At 39.4% G+C, this 17,733-nt stretch overlaps 1 protein-coding gene across 1 annotated transcript in view; it reads left to right on the top strand.

Moving 5' to 3' along the window:
* Window positions 1–430: 430 nt before the first annotated feature.
* Ahcy (adenosylhomocysteinase) overlaps window positions 431–17,733 on the top strand; it is a 22,679-nt gene continuing 5,376 nt past the window's right edge. Inside the window, exons 1-5 of the mRNA XM_053792355.2 lie at window positions 431–558; window positions 1,950–2,122; window positions 6,319–6,489; window positions 11,387–11,575; window positions 11,711–11,926. Of these exons, the coding sequence (XP_053648330.1) occupies window positions 531–558; window positions 1,950–2,122; window positions 6,319–6,489; window positions 11,387–11,575; window positions 11,711–11,926 (777 nt within the window). The 5' untranslated portion in view covers window positions 431–530. The remainder of the gene's footprint in view (window positions 559–1,949; window positions 2,123–6,318; window positions 6,490–11,386; window positions 11,576–11,710; window positions 11,927–17,733) is intronic.

The raw sequence follows: 17,733 nt of genomic DNA, 5'->3' as shown, positions 1-17,733 counted from the left end.
ACATGCTATCAGTACCCCGGCACAAATTATTTCTTGTGGAAATTGTTATTTTGAGAGATATTAGCAAAACTATCACAATTATTTTAGGATGTTCTACACGTCAAGGCAAATCAGCATTTAATATTGGCGCTTTTGGACGAACATCAATAAAGGTGAGCTAGTCCCATATCTATCGCTGTCAGAGTAAGTTTATGTAAGGGTGGAAAGTTTAAGTTTATTTAGGTACATGGGCAGGTGATGGGGAATCTGGGGAAGGTTAGGGACGGTAGGGGATGTTTGGTGTGGAAAGGTAGAGCTTTGGGGAAAATTTAAGAGGATGAGAGAAGTTTGGATAAGGATGGAAGTTTGAGAGGATGGTGGGGGAAGTTTGGGAAAGTGGTGGGGGATGTTTGAGTGTTGGCGGGGAAAGGGGGAGGAAGCAGAGGGTATTTAAGAGGTGGCGGCAGCGGCGCAGGTCCCTGTTACCGTCGAGTCTAGCGCCAACACGGACCTCTGTGATACTTGTCTCTGCTTCACTCTACACGCTAACCATGACTTCCAAGCCTCCTTTCAAAGTTGGTGGGTGACTGGTGTGATAAGCAGTGGTAGTAACGGGTGTATTAACGCCCATTTGGGCGTGGGTGAGACATTTGTCACCATAGAGTGCCACATGAGCTCATCGAGCACCCTGACGCTTTCAAATCACCCCTGAAACAAGCCAGATTCTTCTGTGATTTAATATTTTATGTGATGCTGTATTCTTAACCGGCTCGGGACGTGGTTTAGTTAGTGATCTTGTTCTGTAAGAATGTTGAGTGGTGTAGAAGGTACACTAACTTGGTGGCATTAGCCGCTTCCTCTCAAATTCTATATATCGCTACTCTTAATACACCTTCCAAGGGTAAAGGGGAAATACTTTGATTCCGGCGAAGTGCTCTTCATCCAAGGAATTTGAGCTATCCTTTTCCGATCAAACCAATTTCCTTCCATGGGTATTGTACGAGACTCTGAAGTTTAGCGCCTTCCCACTGAAATAACACTGGATTTATAGTTCTCTCAAGTGTCTCCCCTCAAGGAAGGTTCCTTGATGTTGGTGAGGGGCTCTTGATTTAGGGAATTGGATCTGTGCTCCAGTTCCCCGAATTAAGCCTGAATGCCTTCCACATCCCCCCCCCAGGCGCCGTACAATCCTCCGCGTTTAGCGCTTCCCCCTTGATTATAATAATAATAATAATAATAATAATAATAATCTCAAGTGTCTTTTCTAAGATCAAGTGGCTAGTTAAGGAGCAGTCAAGAATGTTCACTTGGTATTGAATTGATCTCTCGCTCATATATATTATATAATTGTCCATAAGATAAGATAGTACCTCAGGTTGTTTTCTTGATAGGATCATATCGGCATCATATTTCATTACATAATTATTATATTATTCATTTATGTGTTCTACATTTAGGAAATTGTGTAAAAAAAAGTTTCCAAAGTTGTGAAATTTTTATCATTTGACCTCCGGTGCTGTATGACCCATGCGGGTTTAGTGCTTAGTTTTGATTATAATAGCATTTGGCCTGTTAAATATATATTCCGACAGAAGTAAGCTCAGACCTTGAACAATTTATTTCAGTATTATAATTGGGAACACCTGTGTTGTCCTAGTTTATAATTTGCACAAACAGCAAACTTTAGCAGTGTGCTGTATATAATGTAAAGGTTAAATTAACTATTACAGATTAAATGTTTTTATAAACTACTATTATTCAAGTTTATTTTCTAATATTAATCGCTATATTATAGAAAATAGCAATATTTTATAAAAATTTAACCTGAGATAACTAATTAAAGCCAAATATTTGTTTACCACAAGGTAATGATAATCTTTTGTTTAAATTTAATTAACTGATAATATATTGACTTGTGATTACATGTATATTATAAACATGAGTCCTTTAATGCAACTTTATAATTTCAGCCGACATCAATCTAGCCGACTTTGGTCGCAAGGAAATAATCATGGCAGAGAAAGAAATGCCAGGACTAATGAGTCTGCGCAAGAAGTATGGGGCAGAGAAGCCACTGAAGGGTGCTAGAGTGGCAGGCTGTCTCCATATGACCATCCAGACAGCTGTACTCATTGAAACACTTGTGAGTGATAGTTTATAATTTTTTACTTTTCTCAGGTTAAATCTGCAAGTAATTTTTTTGCTGACTGTGTCAGCAGACAGTTTAGTTTTTCAATGAGTTGTACAGTATACAGAGGTAATTAGAATACAGTAGTAATCTATACTGAAAACTTTATAATAGTCTTGTATTAAATATTTTCAAAGTAGAATATACTGTACAATACCATATATTTCTCAAAGTATATCGTAATAATTTTGGTTGGGGTTAAATTCACTGGTACAGTAGTAGTGTTTTACACTAGGTACTTGATGATAATGTATGTCTTTCTATTTTGAGTAATGAACATGTATATCATTGAGTATTTCTCCATGGGGAAGTGGAGAACAATCCTTCCTCAGTGCGTGTCATTAGAGGCGACTAAAATGCCAGGACCAAAGGGATAGTAACCCCTACTGTATAAATTACTAAATTTAAAAGAAAACTTTCTTTTAGGTCACCCTGCCTTGGTGGGAGACGGCTGTTGTGTTAAAAAAAAAAAAAAAAGCACAGTAATGTATGTTGTATTATTTTGACTTGTACGTGTGTATCAGTCTGCCTTTTTATTTTTTGGGGGGGTTATCCTAGGTAATCTGCAGTTATTAGGTATGATAATTGTACTTTTGCACCTGTGCCTAAATACTTAAAAAGAAAAGGTAAAATTTGTTTTAATGGCACACTAACTGAAATTGTACAGGTAAATTACCGAACAGTACAAATAAATTGTCTTGACAAATTTATCCGGATAAATCTGCAGAATATCCGTTTCCTAAGAAGTTAGTTACAATAGGTCAACTGTACTTCTTTTGCAAGGAAAAGCCCATAGCTATGCATAGCATTTTAGGCAATCCAAAGCTAGGATTGATAATATGCTAATAGGGTAAGAATAAATATATTGGTCAGTGTATAAATGTAAGTCTTTAACCCTTAAATGGTCCAAACGTATTACCTGGAGTTTACCTGGAGAGAGTTCCGGGGGTCAATGCCCCCGCGGCCCGGTCTGTGACCAGGCCTCCTGGTGGATCAGAGCCTGATCAACCAGGCTGTTGCTGCTGGCTGCACGCAAACCAACGTACGAGCCACAGCCCGGCTGATCAGGAACTGACTTTAGGTGCTTGTCCAGTGCCAGCTTGAAGACTGCCAGGGGTCTGTTGGTAATCCCCCTTATGTGTGCTGGGAGGCAGTTGAACAGTATATATGTTTTTTCAACATCTGAAAGTATGTAAAAAAATGTAGATCTTTTTTTTTACATTTGAAAATGTGTAAAAAAACTTTTATCTACATTTTTTTTTGTTATATTTGAAAATATGTAAAAAAAAGTAGATCTACTTTTGTAGCACTACGAATTTGAATGTCTATTTCTTTGGACCATTTAAGGGTTAAAATATAAAATGCAAATTTGAGTGAAAAATTGAGTATTTAGTGAAAATTTATTAATTTAACCCCTTGACTGTCGCAACCCCCAATCCTGAGGTGTCTCCTGGTGTCGCAAAATTTAAAAAAAAAAAATTTATTTCTTATGAAATGATAGAGAAGCTTTTCCCGATTGTAATGACACAAAAAAAAAGCGAAATTTGATGGAAAACTGACGGAATTATGCTCTCGCGAAGTTAGCGAGCTCGGCGATATTTACAAATCGGCTATTTCGCCCACTTTGAGCCCTATTTTTGGCTAATTCCGTTGTTCCAGTCGACCAAACTCATAGCTGTTTCTTTAGAACTCCATTTTTTCTATCGATTAAGTACAAGAAACTGCCCATTTACCGATTTTAACTACCCAATAATGTGGTCAGAAATTTGCAATTTGGCCAATTTCACAAAAATTAAAAAATATGACAATTTCAAAATAAGGTCCAGAATGAACAATGCAGACATTCCTGGCTCTAAAATAACATTTTCTTTGTTCATCAGTCATGTCTCCAGGCCCCTCTGATATTACTCTTGCTTTCTATTTTGAATTTTTATTCAAACAAAAAAACAGAAGACTTACTATTATGCAGACTACTGCAATACTGTAATAATTGTATAAATAACATCAACCCATTCATGACTGCATATTAGAATGGCTAGTTGGACATTTATTGGACAATGACATCATTTGTTTACTTTTGAACTTTGAGCTCCATTTCCAGGTTCTTTTTATAGTAAAATCAATCAAAATCACCTCTATTTCTATAATAAGTTTTCCATTCTATTAAATGAGACCAAGAAAACGAGAATACAACCATAAATACTATACGAAAATAGACCACAAAGTCGGCATTTTAATAAAAAAAAACGGTCTGAGTTTTTTTTTTCTCATTATGCACTGCGTGCTGCAGGATTTTTTTTATATGGTGCACACTGACCACACAGACCTATTCTCTCACATGTGGGCCTACCAGCTTTCTCCTGCTTGATTTGAAGCTGCTAGAATTTGAGTGTATATGCGTCAAACACGGCACCTCGTAAGACGTATATGTACTGCCGCGACAGTCAAAGGGTTAATGTTTAATTCAAACTTAATTTCAAAGAGAATTAAAAAACTGTAATAATGGTGTATTAAGCCTAAACTAATACATACATTAAACACACAAATTGTTGAGGTTTGTTTGATTTCATTTTAATGTTTTTTAATTCATCCAGCCAGTTATGTATTCCACATTTTTGGCCCTCTTATTTTTTATAGTTTCCATTGAGGTTTGGGCAACAAAAAATATATCAGATACATGCATGTCTCACTTTATGCAATAGGTGCTCTCCAGACCGTTGGCGCATAAAGAAAATTATACTTAACGTGTAAAAGATACATTTAGTAAGTTTATTCAGGTATAGGTACACAAAAAGTTACATAAATTGTCATACATAGCAGCACCATGTATAGATTACCTAGGATAACCCAAAAGAGTCAGTGACTTGTTTTTAGTTATGTCCTTGATTTCCATTCAGATACTTGGTATTTCCATATCTCTTGACTTACGAATTTTGTTTAAAAAAAAAGGTGAGTAGGACCTGCATAGCATGTGCCACTAAGCCTACTTTCCTGTTTAGGAAAACAATGGTTGTACAGTAGTTGTGTAAGAGTGGGAATGACTGGGAAGAGTAGGACTTGCCTAGTACTGGCCAGTAGGCCTGCTGTAATGCTTTTTTGTCAGTATAAGCCAGTGATTGTGTGTGAGTGAGGTGAAAGTGTTGAATGACGAAAGTATTTTCTTTTTGGAGATTTTTTTCTTTTTGGGTCACCCTGCCTTGGCGGGAGACAGCCGACTTGTTAAAAAAAAAAAAGCCAGTTTAGTTATATTTAATGAGATGGCTAAAAGTAGTGCTGGGCTTGGTTGATCATTCGAGAGGAAATTCATACTGCATATAGTGAATTGGTAGATATAGCATTACCAAATATGGGTAAAAACTGCATAAAGTATGGGAAACTTCTTAGTGTAATATTTGTTAAAGTATTCCAGGAAGTGTTTTAAGTTGCATAAGCATTGGTTTAGTATTTAATGTGAACTGTAGTATGTGTAACATTAATATTTAGTAGGTTTAGGGATTTGCATTAGGTTGCTGTGGGTTTAACATTTGAGCTTGATGGTTGTGAGTGGTTTAAGTACTTTAAAGTGTGGTTGTTTTTGTGGTACGTATTCATAATAGTTTCCTTTCTTCTGCAGCTACATTTAAAGAGTATTGTATCAGACTATTGAAGCTGTATTTTTACTAGGTAATCTGGAAGACCAGAATCTTTCAGGCTATTCATGGTGCTAGGATGAACTTGACATGACTCATGAAATCGTAATGACGATTGCAAACAAACCAAGGTACAGGCGGGGATTAAACTTGCAGCAAGCGAGTCTTAAAACTCAAGGCCAGATAAAATTGTTTGGCATTTTATTTGCAGTACTGCAGCATATCTTCATTATTTACCTATAGCCTTTAGTATGTTACACGTGTTGTTTAAAAGAAAGTAGTACCTTCCTAAAGTACAATGTACGTATAGGTAATAAATCCCAAACCATACCCCCGGCCGGGATTGAACCCGCGGTCAGTCTCGAAACTCCAGCCCGTCGCGTTAGCCACTAGACCAGCTAGCCACAATAAGATTCATCCAACTAGGTATATGACCGCGGGTTCAATCCTGGCCGGGGGTATGGTTTGTTTGCAGTCGTGTCATTACGATTTCTTGAGTCGTAATAAATCCCATTTTGTCAGACTGAGCTTGGGGCAGAAGTTCAGTGGTCATCATGCAACATCTTTAGTACTCAGGACCACGCAGCAGCAGCCATCGCCAAATCTGGTGTACCAGTGTATGCCTGGAAAGGTGAAACTGATGAAGAGTACATTTGGTGCATTGAACAAACGCTAATATTCTCCGATGGACAAGTAAGAGTGCCATATTTATGTAACATTTTGGTGTAAATATTATAAATTTTTGGTATGACAAATTTAGAGATGCTACTGAAATGCAGGCACACTTTTAGTCAAGTTAGCCAAGATTTGTCATACATGGAGTGAAGGCTGAATGGGGTACCAATCATAAGTGGCATTCTACAAGGATGTTTTGGGTCCCTTGTTCATATTCTTCATTAATAGCCTTGAATTGACACGACTTTCCTGACACAAAAATAGAGTAATGAATTTGAAGGATACAGTAGAACTTGAAAATAATTTGGACAAATTAATGCTAAGGTTAAACAAGCAGTAACTGGAGATCAATGAAGAAAATGCAAAGTATTAATCCTTAGGAATAAAAATAAACTCTAGCACCTATAAATTCTGGTAGCTTGGAAGATAGCTACTACCAACAAATGTGCACACTCAACATAGGAAAGAGGGAGATTTTCTAGTGAAAGTAGGCCTTAGACAGGGATGTGTGATGTTATCATGGTTGTTTAACATATTTACAGATGGGGTTGTAAAAGAAGTGAATACTAATGTGGGATTGAAAGATCATGACTCTGTACCAGAGTGGGAGTTGTCAATTGCATTTTGCCAGTGACATGGTGCTTTTGGGAGGTTCTTTAGAGAACTTGCAATGATTAGTAGATGAATTTGGGATAGTATGTAAAAAAAAAAATTAAAAGTAAGCAAGAAAAGTGCAAGGTGATGAGGATAACAAAATAAATTTAGGTAATGTAAGCATGGATATTAGATTGGAAGAAGGTAATATGGATGAAATGTATATCCTGATATTTGGGAGTGAGCCTGTTAGCCAGTGGGTCTGTGAAAGATGAGGTGATCAATAGAACTGATGAAGGGAGTAGGGTGGGTGGTGTATTGAGGCATCTGTGGAGACAAAGAACATTGTTCATGGAGGCAAAAATGTATAAGTGGTACCAACACTTGCATTGTGCGAAGCATAGGTTATGAAAGTTGCAGCAAGGTGGAGGGTTTGGAGATGTTGTCTGAGGGCAATGTGTGCAGAGAATTTGTAGTTTGGAGATTAGAAAGAGGTGCAGGGTTACTAAGAGTATTATCCAGAGGGTTGAGGAGGGGTTGTTGAGGTGGTTTGGACATTTTGAGAGGATAGAAGAAAAACAGGATGACTGGGAGGTTGTATAGATCTAGGGGTCATCCAAGGAAAGGGTGGACAAACTGGGTAAAGGGACTTGGATGTCCAGGTTGTTAGATAAGAGTGAATGAAGGCAAGTAGTTTTTATGATTTGGCATACTGTTGGAGTGAACAAGATAACATTTATAAAGGGATTCAGGGAGACTGATTAGCCAGACTTTTGCCCTGGAGGTGGGAAGGACAGTGCCTGTTCTCTGAAACTGGTGGGGGATATTCACAGTTTGGAGGGGCATTTAAGCTGTAGTGTTGGCACACCTCTATCAAGATAGTGGGTTTTTTTTTTTTTTTTTTTTTGGGGGGGGGGGGGGGGGGGTCACCCTGCCTTGGCAGGAGACGACCAGTGAGTTAAGTACAAAAAAAAATCATGTGCACTGTGATGCTGAAATCATAGCCCAGATGACCCTCTGAACTAAAACATCTTGACTCCTATAGAATGCAGGTAGTACTATATTTCCAACCTCCAGGGCTCAAGTCTGTGTATGTATATTTATGTAATGTACATTTTTCCATTTACTAATCTACTAAACCTGAATTTTAGATTTTTTTCAGTTTTGCCATTTTTTTTTTTTTTTTTTTTTTTCCCCCCCCCCTTAGAATTAAGTACAGCCTCTCCTTGCTTAACGACGTACTCGTTTACTGATGCCTCGGACTTATGACAGCCTCTTTGACCAGCATTCATACCTATATGTATATTAGAGCTTATTTCCTCTATTCGGTTTATTTCAGTATACAGTACACTACTGTGTAAACATTTAAAAATATACCAGAAATGTTATAAATAGTACAAATGTGACACTAAAACAATATCAAAGATGGTTGACACACTCACTACCATTCTAGTATTCTCCTCACTTAGCGACGAATTCATTTAACGACGTGGTCTCAGGAACTGAACTCTGTCATTAAGTGAGGAGAGGCTGTACTAATGTTAGTAATAAATAGGGGTTCATGAATATAATGCTCCAAATATGACAGACAACTCTTAACAGTGGATTCATACTGGTAAGCTCAGTTTTGGAGGTGGCAAGTAAAATGCCTGCACACTTTTAAAGGAAGGATTTGGGATATTTGCTATTTGGCGTGACGTCTGAACTGTCATATCTGTGTGCCTCTGCAAAGACAGTGATTGTGTGAATGATTTTTTTTTTTTTTTTGGGGGGGGGGGGACTTACCTTGGTGGGAGGCAGCCAGCATGTTGGAAAAAAAGGTAAAAAAAAATGGATTTGGTAAAAGCTTGAAGTGAATGGAACAAATTTGCCAAGAAGCAGCATTAAATCAGTTAGTTGGGGGGCTTTGAAAATAGGTTGAATAAATACATGGGTGAGTGGTGGAGCATGAGTAGTACTTTAATGTGAGCCAGTAGGCCTACTGTAGTGCAGTTTTCATGTAGGTTGGAGCTGAAAGAAATGCACAGTACTTGTTCAGTCATGACTGCAATGGTATAAAGCCTCATTTCTTCCCTCTCCTTGTCCTTTATGCTTCCTCACATTTTTTCTAAATTTCTTCAGTGAAACACTGTACTGTCTGATGCTAGATCATGTAACAAGGAAGTGTGATTGAACTTTAAGACTTGGTTTCTCTTGAATCATTTAGTGACTGAAAAGGTCAGTGCGTTTTTATTTTTAGATAAGGATAGGTCATATGGTTTTATAATTTATCACCCTAGGAGTTTGATAATCCTCCTGATAAATAATATATTGCATTTTGAAAAGATAGTAAGATGTTGACTGTTTAGTAAAGTTGGGTTATTCACATAGAGGCAAGGGCTAAATGTTTTTTAGCATGAGATAAGCCTTCAACTAGAAAATGGTTGAAAGATTGATGTACCTCCACTCCCTTCACTTACTCCCTCCAAAAAAAAAATTTTTTTTTTTTGGTGCTTAATTTATGCTACTTTGCTAAACTTGAAATGTCAAGGGCAGTTATTAAAAAAATTCTCAGGTAATAACTCTACTAAATGGTAATAAAAACTAAGCCTAATGACAATGTTGACAAAAGTGTGTATTTGCTTCTTTGCAAGCAGTATCTGGATACAGTGTATAAGAGGCATTTGAAAGGTATGGGGGGGGGTTATGGTAATTTCAATAAGACTGGCACTGAGGGATGTATAAGAAGCCCGATAGTCTGACACTAAACTGGAAAAACTTGAATGGGGGTTGTATTTGATGGAAACTACTCTGTTAAGACAGTGGATAAGAAGGGAAGGGGTTGCAATATTGTTAAACAATAAATGCTTCTGAAATTAAAATCCAAAGCACAATGTTGAAATTAGTGTTAGAAATTGAAAATGATAAAAAAAAAAATTAGTAGTCAGTGTATACAATCCACCATTTAACCTTTCACTGTTGACATCTTTCGTTAATTGAGCCTCTTGTCACCATTTAAAAAAATTATCTTTAAATGTCATTACCTTTTAGAAAGATTCTGACATCAAATTCCACAGGCATGAATTTGGAGGTTGGGGAGCACTGTACATAATTGGATCCACTGAAGCCTAGCCTCAGTGGACCCAATTCCTGGCTATTTCACTAATATTTCTTCTGTACTATACATTGTTTACAAGAAAATGGCCAATCATCCATCAGAGCTCACCTATTAAGTGGCAGTTTAACTAATTTACACTTTCAGCAAATTCCAGTTTAAAAAAGTATGAAATAATCACTGTAGGCCCTCCATCTTGAATCTGTGGTGACACAAAATTTAGACTTCTTTTTCCCTATTTCTAGGCTGTTAAACCATGGTTTAGGGCATCTTGATAATTAAAGTATACCTAGTAAAAATCCATAAAACAGACTGGAAGGGTGGTGGTAGGTGCCCTTACTCTTCAGAAAATCTAAAAAAAAATCCACCATTTTTGCGACCTTGAGGCCTATTTCAGTCTGTATACAATCTGAAACACAATCTTCATTTCACTATTGTCTTTGTTAATATATTGAAACCATGAAGTCCTGAAAGTTTATTTTAACCTATATGCTGAGTCAGGGGTTAGTTGTTTGTGCACTGCGTGAGGCAGGATTTCTTTATACTGTGCATACCTATTGCACAGATCCATTCTCTTGAAATTTGCAGCTCGGCAAATTTGAGGGTACAGTACTATGAATTGTGCTAGATCTAAGTGTGCAACACTGATCTCATGGATGTAGATCTACATGACTGACAGTGAGTTAATAAGACCTGAGAGAGAGAAATTTGACAAGATAAATCTGGAATTAATATAATATGGGAACTGTTGATGAAAAATGAGATAATAAAAATGTTGTCTTTGGATATTTAAAAAAAAAAAATAAATTCGGCAACCTATGCGGCTGGAACTGTAAATAAAGGGTCAAATGCTCCTGAATGTGATAATAGGTTTTTTTATGCATTAGCTGATATTTACTTGCACAAATGAAATTTTTAACGTGAGCTATCTTGGAAAGTCACCATGTTTTATTGTGATGAACATGTACTGTTATTTATATGAGCAGTGAGGGTTCTGTAATTTTTTCAGATCTGTCATTGTTTGTCTACCTGAAATGGGGAAGTTAGTTTACAGCAGTGTTTCAGTCCGGAGAGCACTATATACTCAAGAGTATCATTATAGGCTTTAGTTCATAAATTAATTTAGATTTGTTACTCTTACCATTTTTAAATAGCTGACCATGGCCTATAATGTTTTAAGAAATGGTAATCTATGTCCAATACATGTCTATTTTTTCTAATTGGCAGCCATTGAACATGATTCTTGATGATGGAGGTGACCTGACCAACCTTGTCCATGAGAAACATCCAAACCTACTGGCTGATATTAAGGGCTTGTCAGAAGAGACAACCACAGGTGTTCACAACTTGTACAAAATGATGCGTGAAGGCAAACTAAAGGTTCCAGCCTTCAATGTTAATGATTCTGTTACCAAGGTAAGCCAAAGTTTAGTGTATAAAATGTTCTTTTGTATAAAAAAAGAAAAGCTGAATCTATAAGGTGGAAATGTCTTTGTTTTAATTCATAAAGCAAATGCAGAATCATTAATATATTGTAACTTTCCTTAACAGAGCAAGTTTGATAATCTGTATGGCTGTCGAGAATCGCTGACTGATGGCATAAAGAGAGCAACTGATATTATGTTAGCTGGCAAGACCTGTGTTGTTGCTGGATATGGTGATGTGGGTAAGGGTTCAGCCCAATCACTTCGTGCATTTGGCGCTAGAGTGCTCATAACGGAGATTGATCCTATCAATGCTCTACAAGCTGCATGTGAAGGTTACCAAGTAAGTCTCCTGTATGGGAACATAGTGGGACTGCTATGAGTATGTTTACTGAAAGCACTAAAACCACGTGGGTAATTCACATTGCACAGAAGAGTGAGATGGATATGGAGGTTTGAGGGAAGAACATTGGTAGAAAAGATAGGGGTCGCAGTTGATGTAGCAAAGCATTATTGGTTCAGATAATCTATTTATGATGGGATGCTTTGGGAGGAGGACACAGGCTAGCAGTTGCAATTAGCAGATTCATTTAAAGACATTATTCCATAAATTCACTGTTGGTAGTTTTAAATTAATCAGGATTTGATGGAATGGTACAAAGAATTTTAAAATGAGTGAAGTATTGTGCAAGCTATTCACACATACATAATCCACATTACAACATCTGGTTCTGATGAGAGCTTAAAGGCAGTTATTTTCTGGAAGGTAGAGGTACCACAAATAGTATGTGTTGGATGCATGAAAAAGGAAACTAGTATAAATTTGGATAAAACCCTTTCACTTCAATGGAGAGATGATAATCATTAATAATTAGGTGCCTCACTGGTAAGATGGGATAAAATACTGTTATGCAGACTACTGCAGTATTGTATAAATGTCAGCCCATTCGTGACTGCGTATTAGAATGGCCAGTTGGACATTTATTGGACAATGTCATTTGTTTACTCTTGAACATTGGCATAAACTGAACATTTCCGATACTTTGAGCTCCATTTCAAGGTCCTTTTCATCGTGAAACCAATCAAAATCATCTCTATTTCTATAATGTGTATACCATTCTATCAAATGAGACAAAGAAAATGGGAATACAGCCATAAACACTATACAAAAATACAGTGGACCCCCGCATAGCGACTTTAATCCGTGCAAGAGGGCTCATTGTTATGCGAAATGATCGGTATGCGAATGAATTTTCCCCATAAGAAATAATGGAAATCAAATTAATCCGTGCAAGACAACCAAAAGTATGAAAAAAAAATTTTACCACATGAAATATACATTTTCCTACACACAAAGAGAAGGATACATGCACAATAGTAGAGTAGTACATGCACAATATATATTGTGCATGTACTACTCTACTAAATGAAGAATAAATGACACTTACCTTTATTGTCACCCTGCCTCGGTGGGAGACGACCGACTTGTTGAAAAAAAAAAAAAAAAAAACTTTATTGAAGATGCAGCAATGACTGATGAGACACTGTGTCCTGGGAGTGCCTTTTCCTCCTGAGTACTGTAGGTCCTGTTTGGCATTTTCTTCCAGAACAGGCCTTATCACACTGTGTATGCCACTACGATTCTTAAATCTCTCAAACCAACCTTTGCTGGCTTTAAATTCACCAATATGAGCACTAGTTCCAGGCATTTTTCCCTGTTCACCTGGGTGTTGGTCAACTGGTGTGGGTTGCATCCTGGGAGACAAGATTAAGGACCCCAATGGAAATAAGTTAGACAGTCTTCGATGACACTGACTTTTTTGGGTTATCCTGGGTGGCAAATCCTCTGGGGTTAATTGTTTCTTGGTATTCTCAATAAGCCACACCAACAACGGTGCTACAGCAGCAGCAGCAGCAGCAGCAGCAGCTGACGGTGCTACAGCAGCAGCAGCAGCTGACGATGCTACAGCAGCAGCAGCAGCAGCTGACGATGCTACAGCAGCAGCAGACGGTACTACAGCGGCAGCTGACGGTGGTACAGCGGCAGCTGACGGTGGTACAGCGGCAGCTGACGGTGGTACAGCAGCAGCTGACAGTGCTACAGCAGCAGCAGACGATGCTACAGCAGCAGCAGACGGTACTACAGCAGCAGCTGACGGTGGTACAGCAGCAGCAGCAGCAGCAGCTGACAGTGCTACAGCAGCAGCAGACGATGCTACAGCAGCAGCAGATGGTACTACAGCAGCAGCAGACGGTACTACAGCAGCAGCAGCAGCTGACGGTGGTACAACAGCAGCAGCAGCTGACGGTGGTACAACAGCAGCAGCAGCTGACGGTGGTACAACAGCAGCAGCAGCTGACGGTGGTACAACAGCAGCAGCAGCTGACGGTGGTACAACAGCAGCAGCAGCTGACGGTGGTACAACAGCAGCAGCAGCTGACGGTGGTACAACAGCAGCAGCAGCTGACGGTGGTACAACAGCAGCAGCAGCTGACGGTGGTACAACAGCAGCAGCAGCTGACGGTGGTACAACAGCAGCAGCAGCTGACGGTGGTACAACAGCAGCAGCAGCTGACGGTGGTACAACAGCAGCAGCAGCTGACGGTGGTACAACAGCAGCAGCAGCTGACGGTGGTACAACAGCAGCAGCAGCTGACGGTGGTACAACAGCAGCAGCAGCTGACGGTGGTACAACAGCAGCAGCAGCTGACGGTGGTACAACAGCAGCAGCAGCTGTACCACCAATAGTAGCGATGGTTGATTGGGGTTTATTATACAACCTGGCCAGCTCGGAGACACGCACTCCACTTTCATACTTATCAATGATCTTTTTCTTCATCTCTATAGTAATTCTCACCCTTATTGCTGTAGGGTTGGCACTAGCTTTCTTGGGGCCCATGGTCACTTATTTTGCAGATAAAATCACCAAAAACACTGTAATAATACGAAATGTTCCGATTGTATGCTTGGATGTTACCGCGGAGGCTGGCTGGTAAACAATGCCACCGGCGGCACATGTGAGGCTGGCTAAGGGCGCACATTGGATGCGTCTCGGACGAACAGTGGCGAGCGGGTTTTTGAGCGGTATGCGAGGCAAAATTTTTGCGATAAAAGCGAGCGGTATGCGGATTAAACGTTATGTGATGCCGACGGTATGCGGGGCTCCACTGTACATCTCAGTCCGTGTTTTAATCCAAAAAGTCAGATTTTTCTCATTGTGCACTGCGTGATGCAAGATTTTTTTTATACTACGCACACTGACCACATAGACCCATTCTCACATGTGGGCCTACCAGCTTTCTCCCGCTTGATTTGAAGCCGCTAGAATTTTGGAGTATATATATATGTCAAACACATTGGCTAGTAAGACAGATACAGTGGACCCCCGCATAACGATTACCTCCGAATGCGACCAATTATGTAAGTGTATTTATGTAAGTGCGTTTGTACGTGTATGTTTGGGGGTCTGAAATGGACTAATCTACTTCACAATATTCCTTATGGGAACAATTTCGGTCAGTACTGGCACCTGAACATACTTCTGGAGTGAAAAAATATCGTTAACCGGGGGTCCACTGTATATACAACCAAAACAGTCAAGGGTTAACCCATGAACGGTCCAAACGTATATATACGTTTTTACCGCTAGTGCCCCAAACGTATATATACGTTTTATGTATCATACATTGAACATTGCCACGATAAGACATGAGAGAATGGGTGTGAGCACTCGCTGTGTGCCATATTAAAATTGGGGATGCCTGGGTACCATATGCTCTTTTTTCCTGTTAAAAAACAATTTTTTTTTCTCAGAAAAGTTGGGGCAGTACGGTAGTGAACGTATGTATATGTTTGGACCGTTTGTGGGTTAAATAAAAAAACTGTTAAATTATTTTTTTTATTATCACACCGGCCGATTCCCACCAAGGCAGGGTGGCCCGAAAAAGAAAAACTTTCACCATCATTCACTCCATCACTGTCTTGCCAGAAGGGTGCTTTACACTACAGTTTTTAAACTGCAACATTAACACCCCTCCTTCAGAGTGCAGGCACTGTACTTCCCATCTCCAGGACTCAAGTCCGGCCTGCCGGTTTCCCTGAATCCCTTCATAAATGTTACTTTGCTCACACTCCAACAGCACGTCAAGTATTAAAAACCATTTGTCTCCATTCACTCCGATCAAACACGCTCACGCATGCCTGCTGGAAGTCCAAGCCCCTCGCACACAAAACCTCCTTTACCCCCTCCCTCCAACCCTTCCTAGGCCGACCCCTACCCCGCCTTCCTTCCACTACAGACTGATACACTCTTGAAGTCATTCTGTTTCGCTCCATTCTCTCTACATGTCCGAACCACCTCAACAACCCTTCCTCAGCCCTCTGGACAACAGTTTTGGTAATCCCGCACCTCCTCCTAACTTCCAAACTACGAATTCTCTGCATTATATTCACACCACACATTGCCCTCAGACATGACATCTCCACTGCCTCCAGCCTTCTCCTCGCTGCAACATTCATCACCCACGCTTCACACCCATATAAGAGCGTTGGTAAAACTATACTCTCATACATTCCCCTCTTTGCCTCCAAGGACAAAGTTCTTTGTTTCCACAGACTCCTAAGTGCACCACTCACTCTTTTTCCCTCATCAATTCTATGATTCACCTCATCTTTCATAGACCCATCCGCTGACACGTCCACTCCCAAATATCTGAATACGTTCACCTCCTCCATACTCTCTCCCTCCAATCTGATATTCAATCTTTCATCACCTAATCTTTTTGTTATCCTCATAACCTTACTCTTTCCTGTATTCACCTTTAATTTTCTTCTTTTGCACACCCTACCAAATTCATCCACCAATCTCTGCAACTTCTCTTCAGAATCTCCCAAGAGCAGTGTCATCAGCAAAGAGCAGCTGTGACAACTCCCACTTTGTGTGTGATTCTTTATCTTTTAACTCCACGCCTCTTGCCAAAACCCTCGCATTTACTTCTCTTACAACCCCATCTATAAATATATTAAACAACCACGGTGACATCACACATCCTTGTCTAAGGCCTACTTTTACTGGGAAAAAATTTCCCTCTTTCCTACATACTCTAACTTGAGCCTCACTATCCTCGTAAAAACTCTTCACTGCTTTCAGTAACCTACCTCCTACACCATACACTTGCAACATCTGCCACATTGCCCCCCTATCCACCCTGTCATACGCCTTTTCCAAATCCATAAATGCCACAAAGACCTCTTTAGCCTTATCTAAATACTGTTCACTTATATGTTTCACTGTAAACACCTGGTCCACACACCCCCTACCTTTCCTAAAGCCTCCTTGTTCATCTGCTATCCTATTCTCCGTCTTACTCTTAATTCTTTCAATTATAACTCTACCATACACTTTACCAGGTACACTCAACAGACTTATCCCCCTATAATTTTTGCACTCTCTTTTATCCCCTTTGCCTTTATACAAAGGAACTATGCATGCTCTCTGCCAATCCCTAGGTACCTTACCCTCTTCCATACATTTATTAAATAATTGCACCAACCACTCCAAAACTATATCCCCACCTGCTTTTAACATTTCTATCTTTATCCCATCAATCCCGGCTGCCTTACCCCCTTTCATTTTACCTACTGCCTCACGAACTTCCCCCACACTCACAACTGGCTCTTCCTCACTCCTACAAGATGTTATTCCTCCTTGCCCTATACACGAAATCACAGCTTCCCTATCTTCATCAACATTTAACAATTCCTCAAAATATTCCTTCCATCTTCCCAATACCTCTAACTCTCCATTTAATAACTCTCCTCTCCTATTTTTAACTGACAAATCCATTTGTTCTCTAGGCTTTCTTAACTTGTTAATCTCACTCCAAAACTTTTTCTTATTTTCAACAAAATTTGTTGATAACATCTCACCCACTCTCTCATTTGCTCTTTTTACATTGCTTCACCACTCTCTTAACTTCTCTCTTTTTCTCCATATACTCTTCCCTCCTTGCATCACTTCTACTTTGTAAAAACTTCTCATATGCTAACTTTTTCTCCCTTACTACTCTCTTTACATCATCATTCCACCAATCGCTCCTCTTCCCTCCTGCACCCACTTTCCTGTAACCACAAACTTCTGCTGAACACTC

This window comes from Cherax quadricarinatus, chromosome 67 (genome assembly GCF_038502225.1).
Source record: "Cherax quadricarinatus isolate ZL_2023a chromosome 67, ASM3850222v1, whole genome shotgun sequence".
NCBI classification, from domain to species: domain Eukaryota; kingdom Metazoa; phylum Arthropoda; class Malacostraca; order Decapoda; family Parastacidae; genus Cherax; species Cherax quadricarinatus.
The sequence above is the reverse complement of the archived record's forward strand: the minus strand, read 5'-3'. Positions and strand labels throughout refer to the sequence as shown.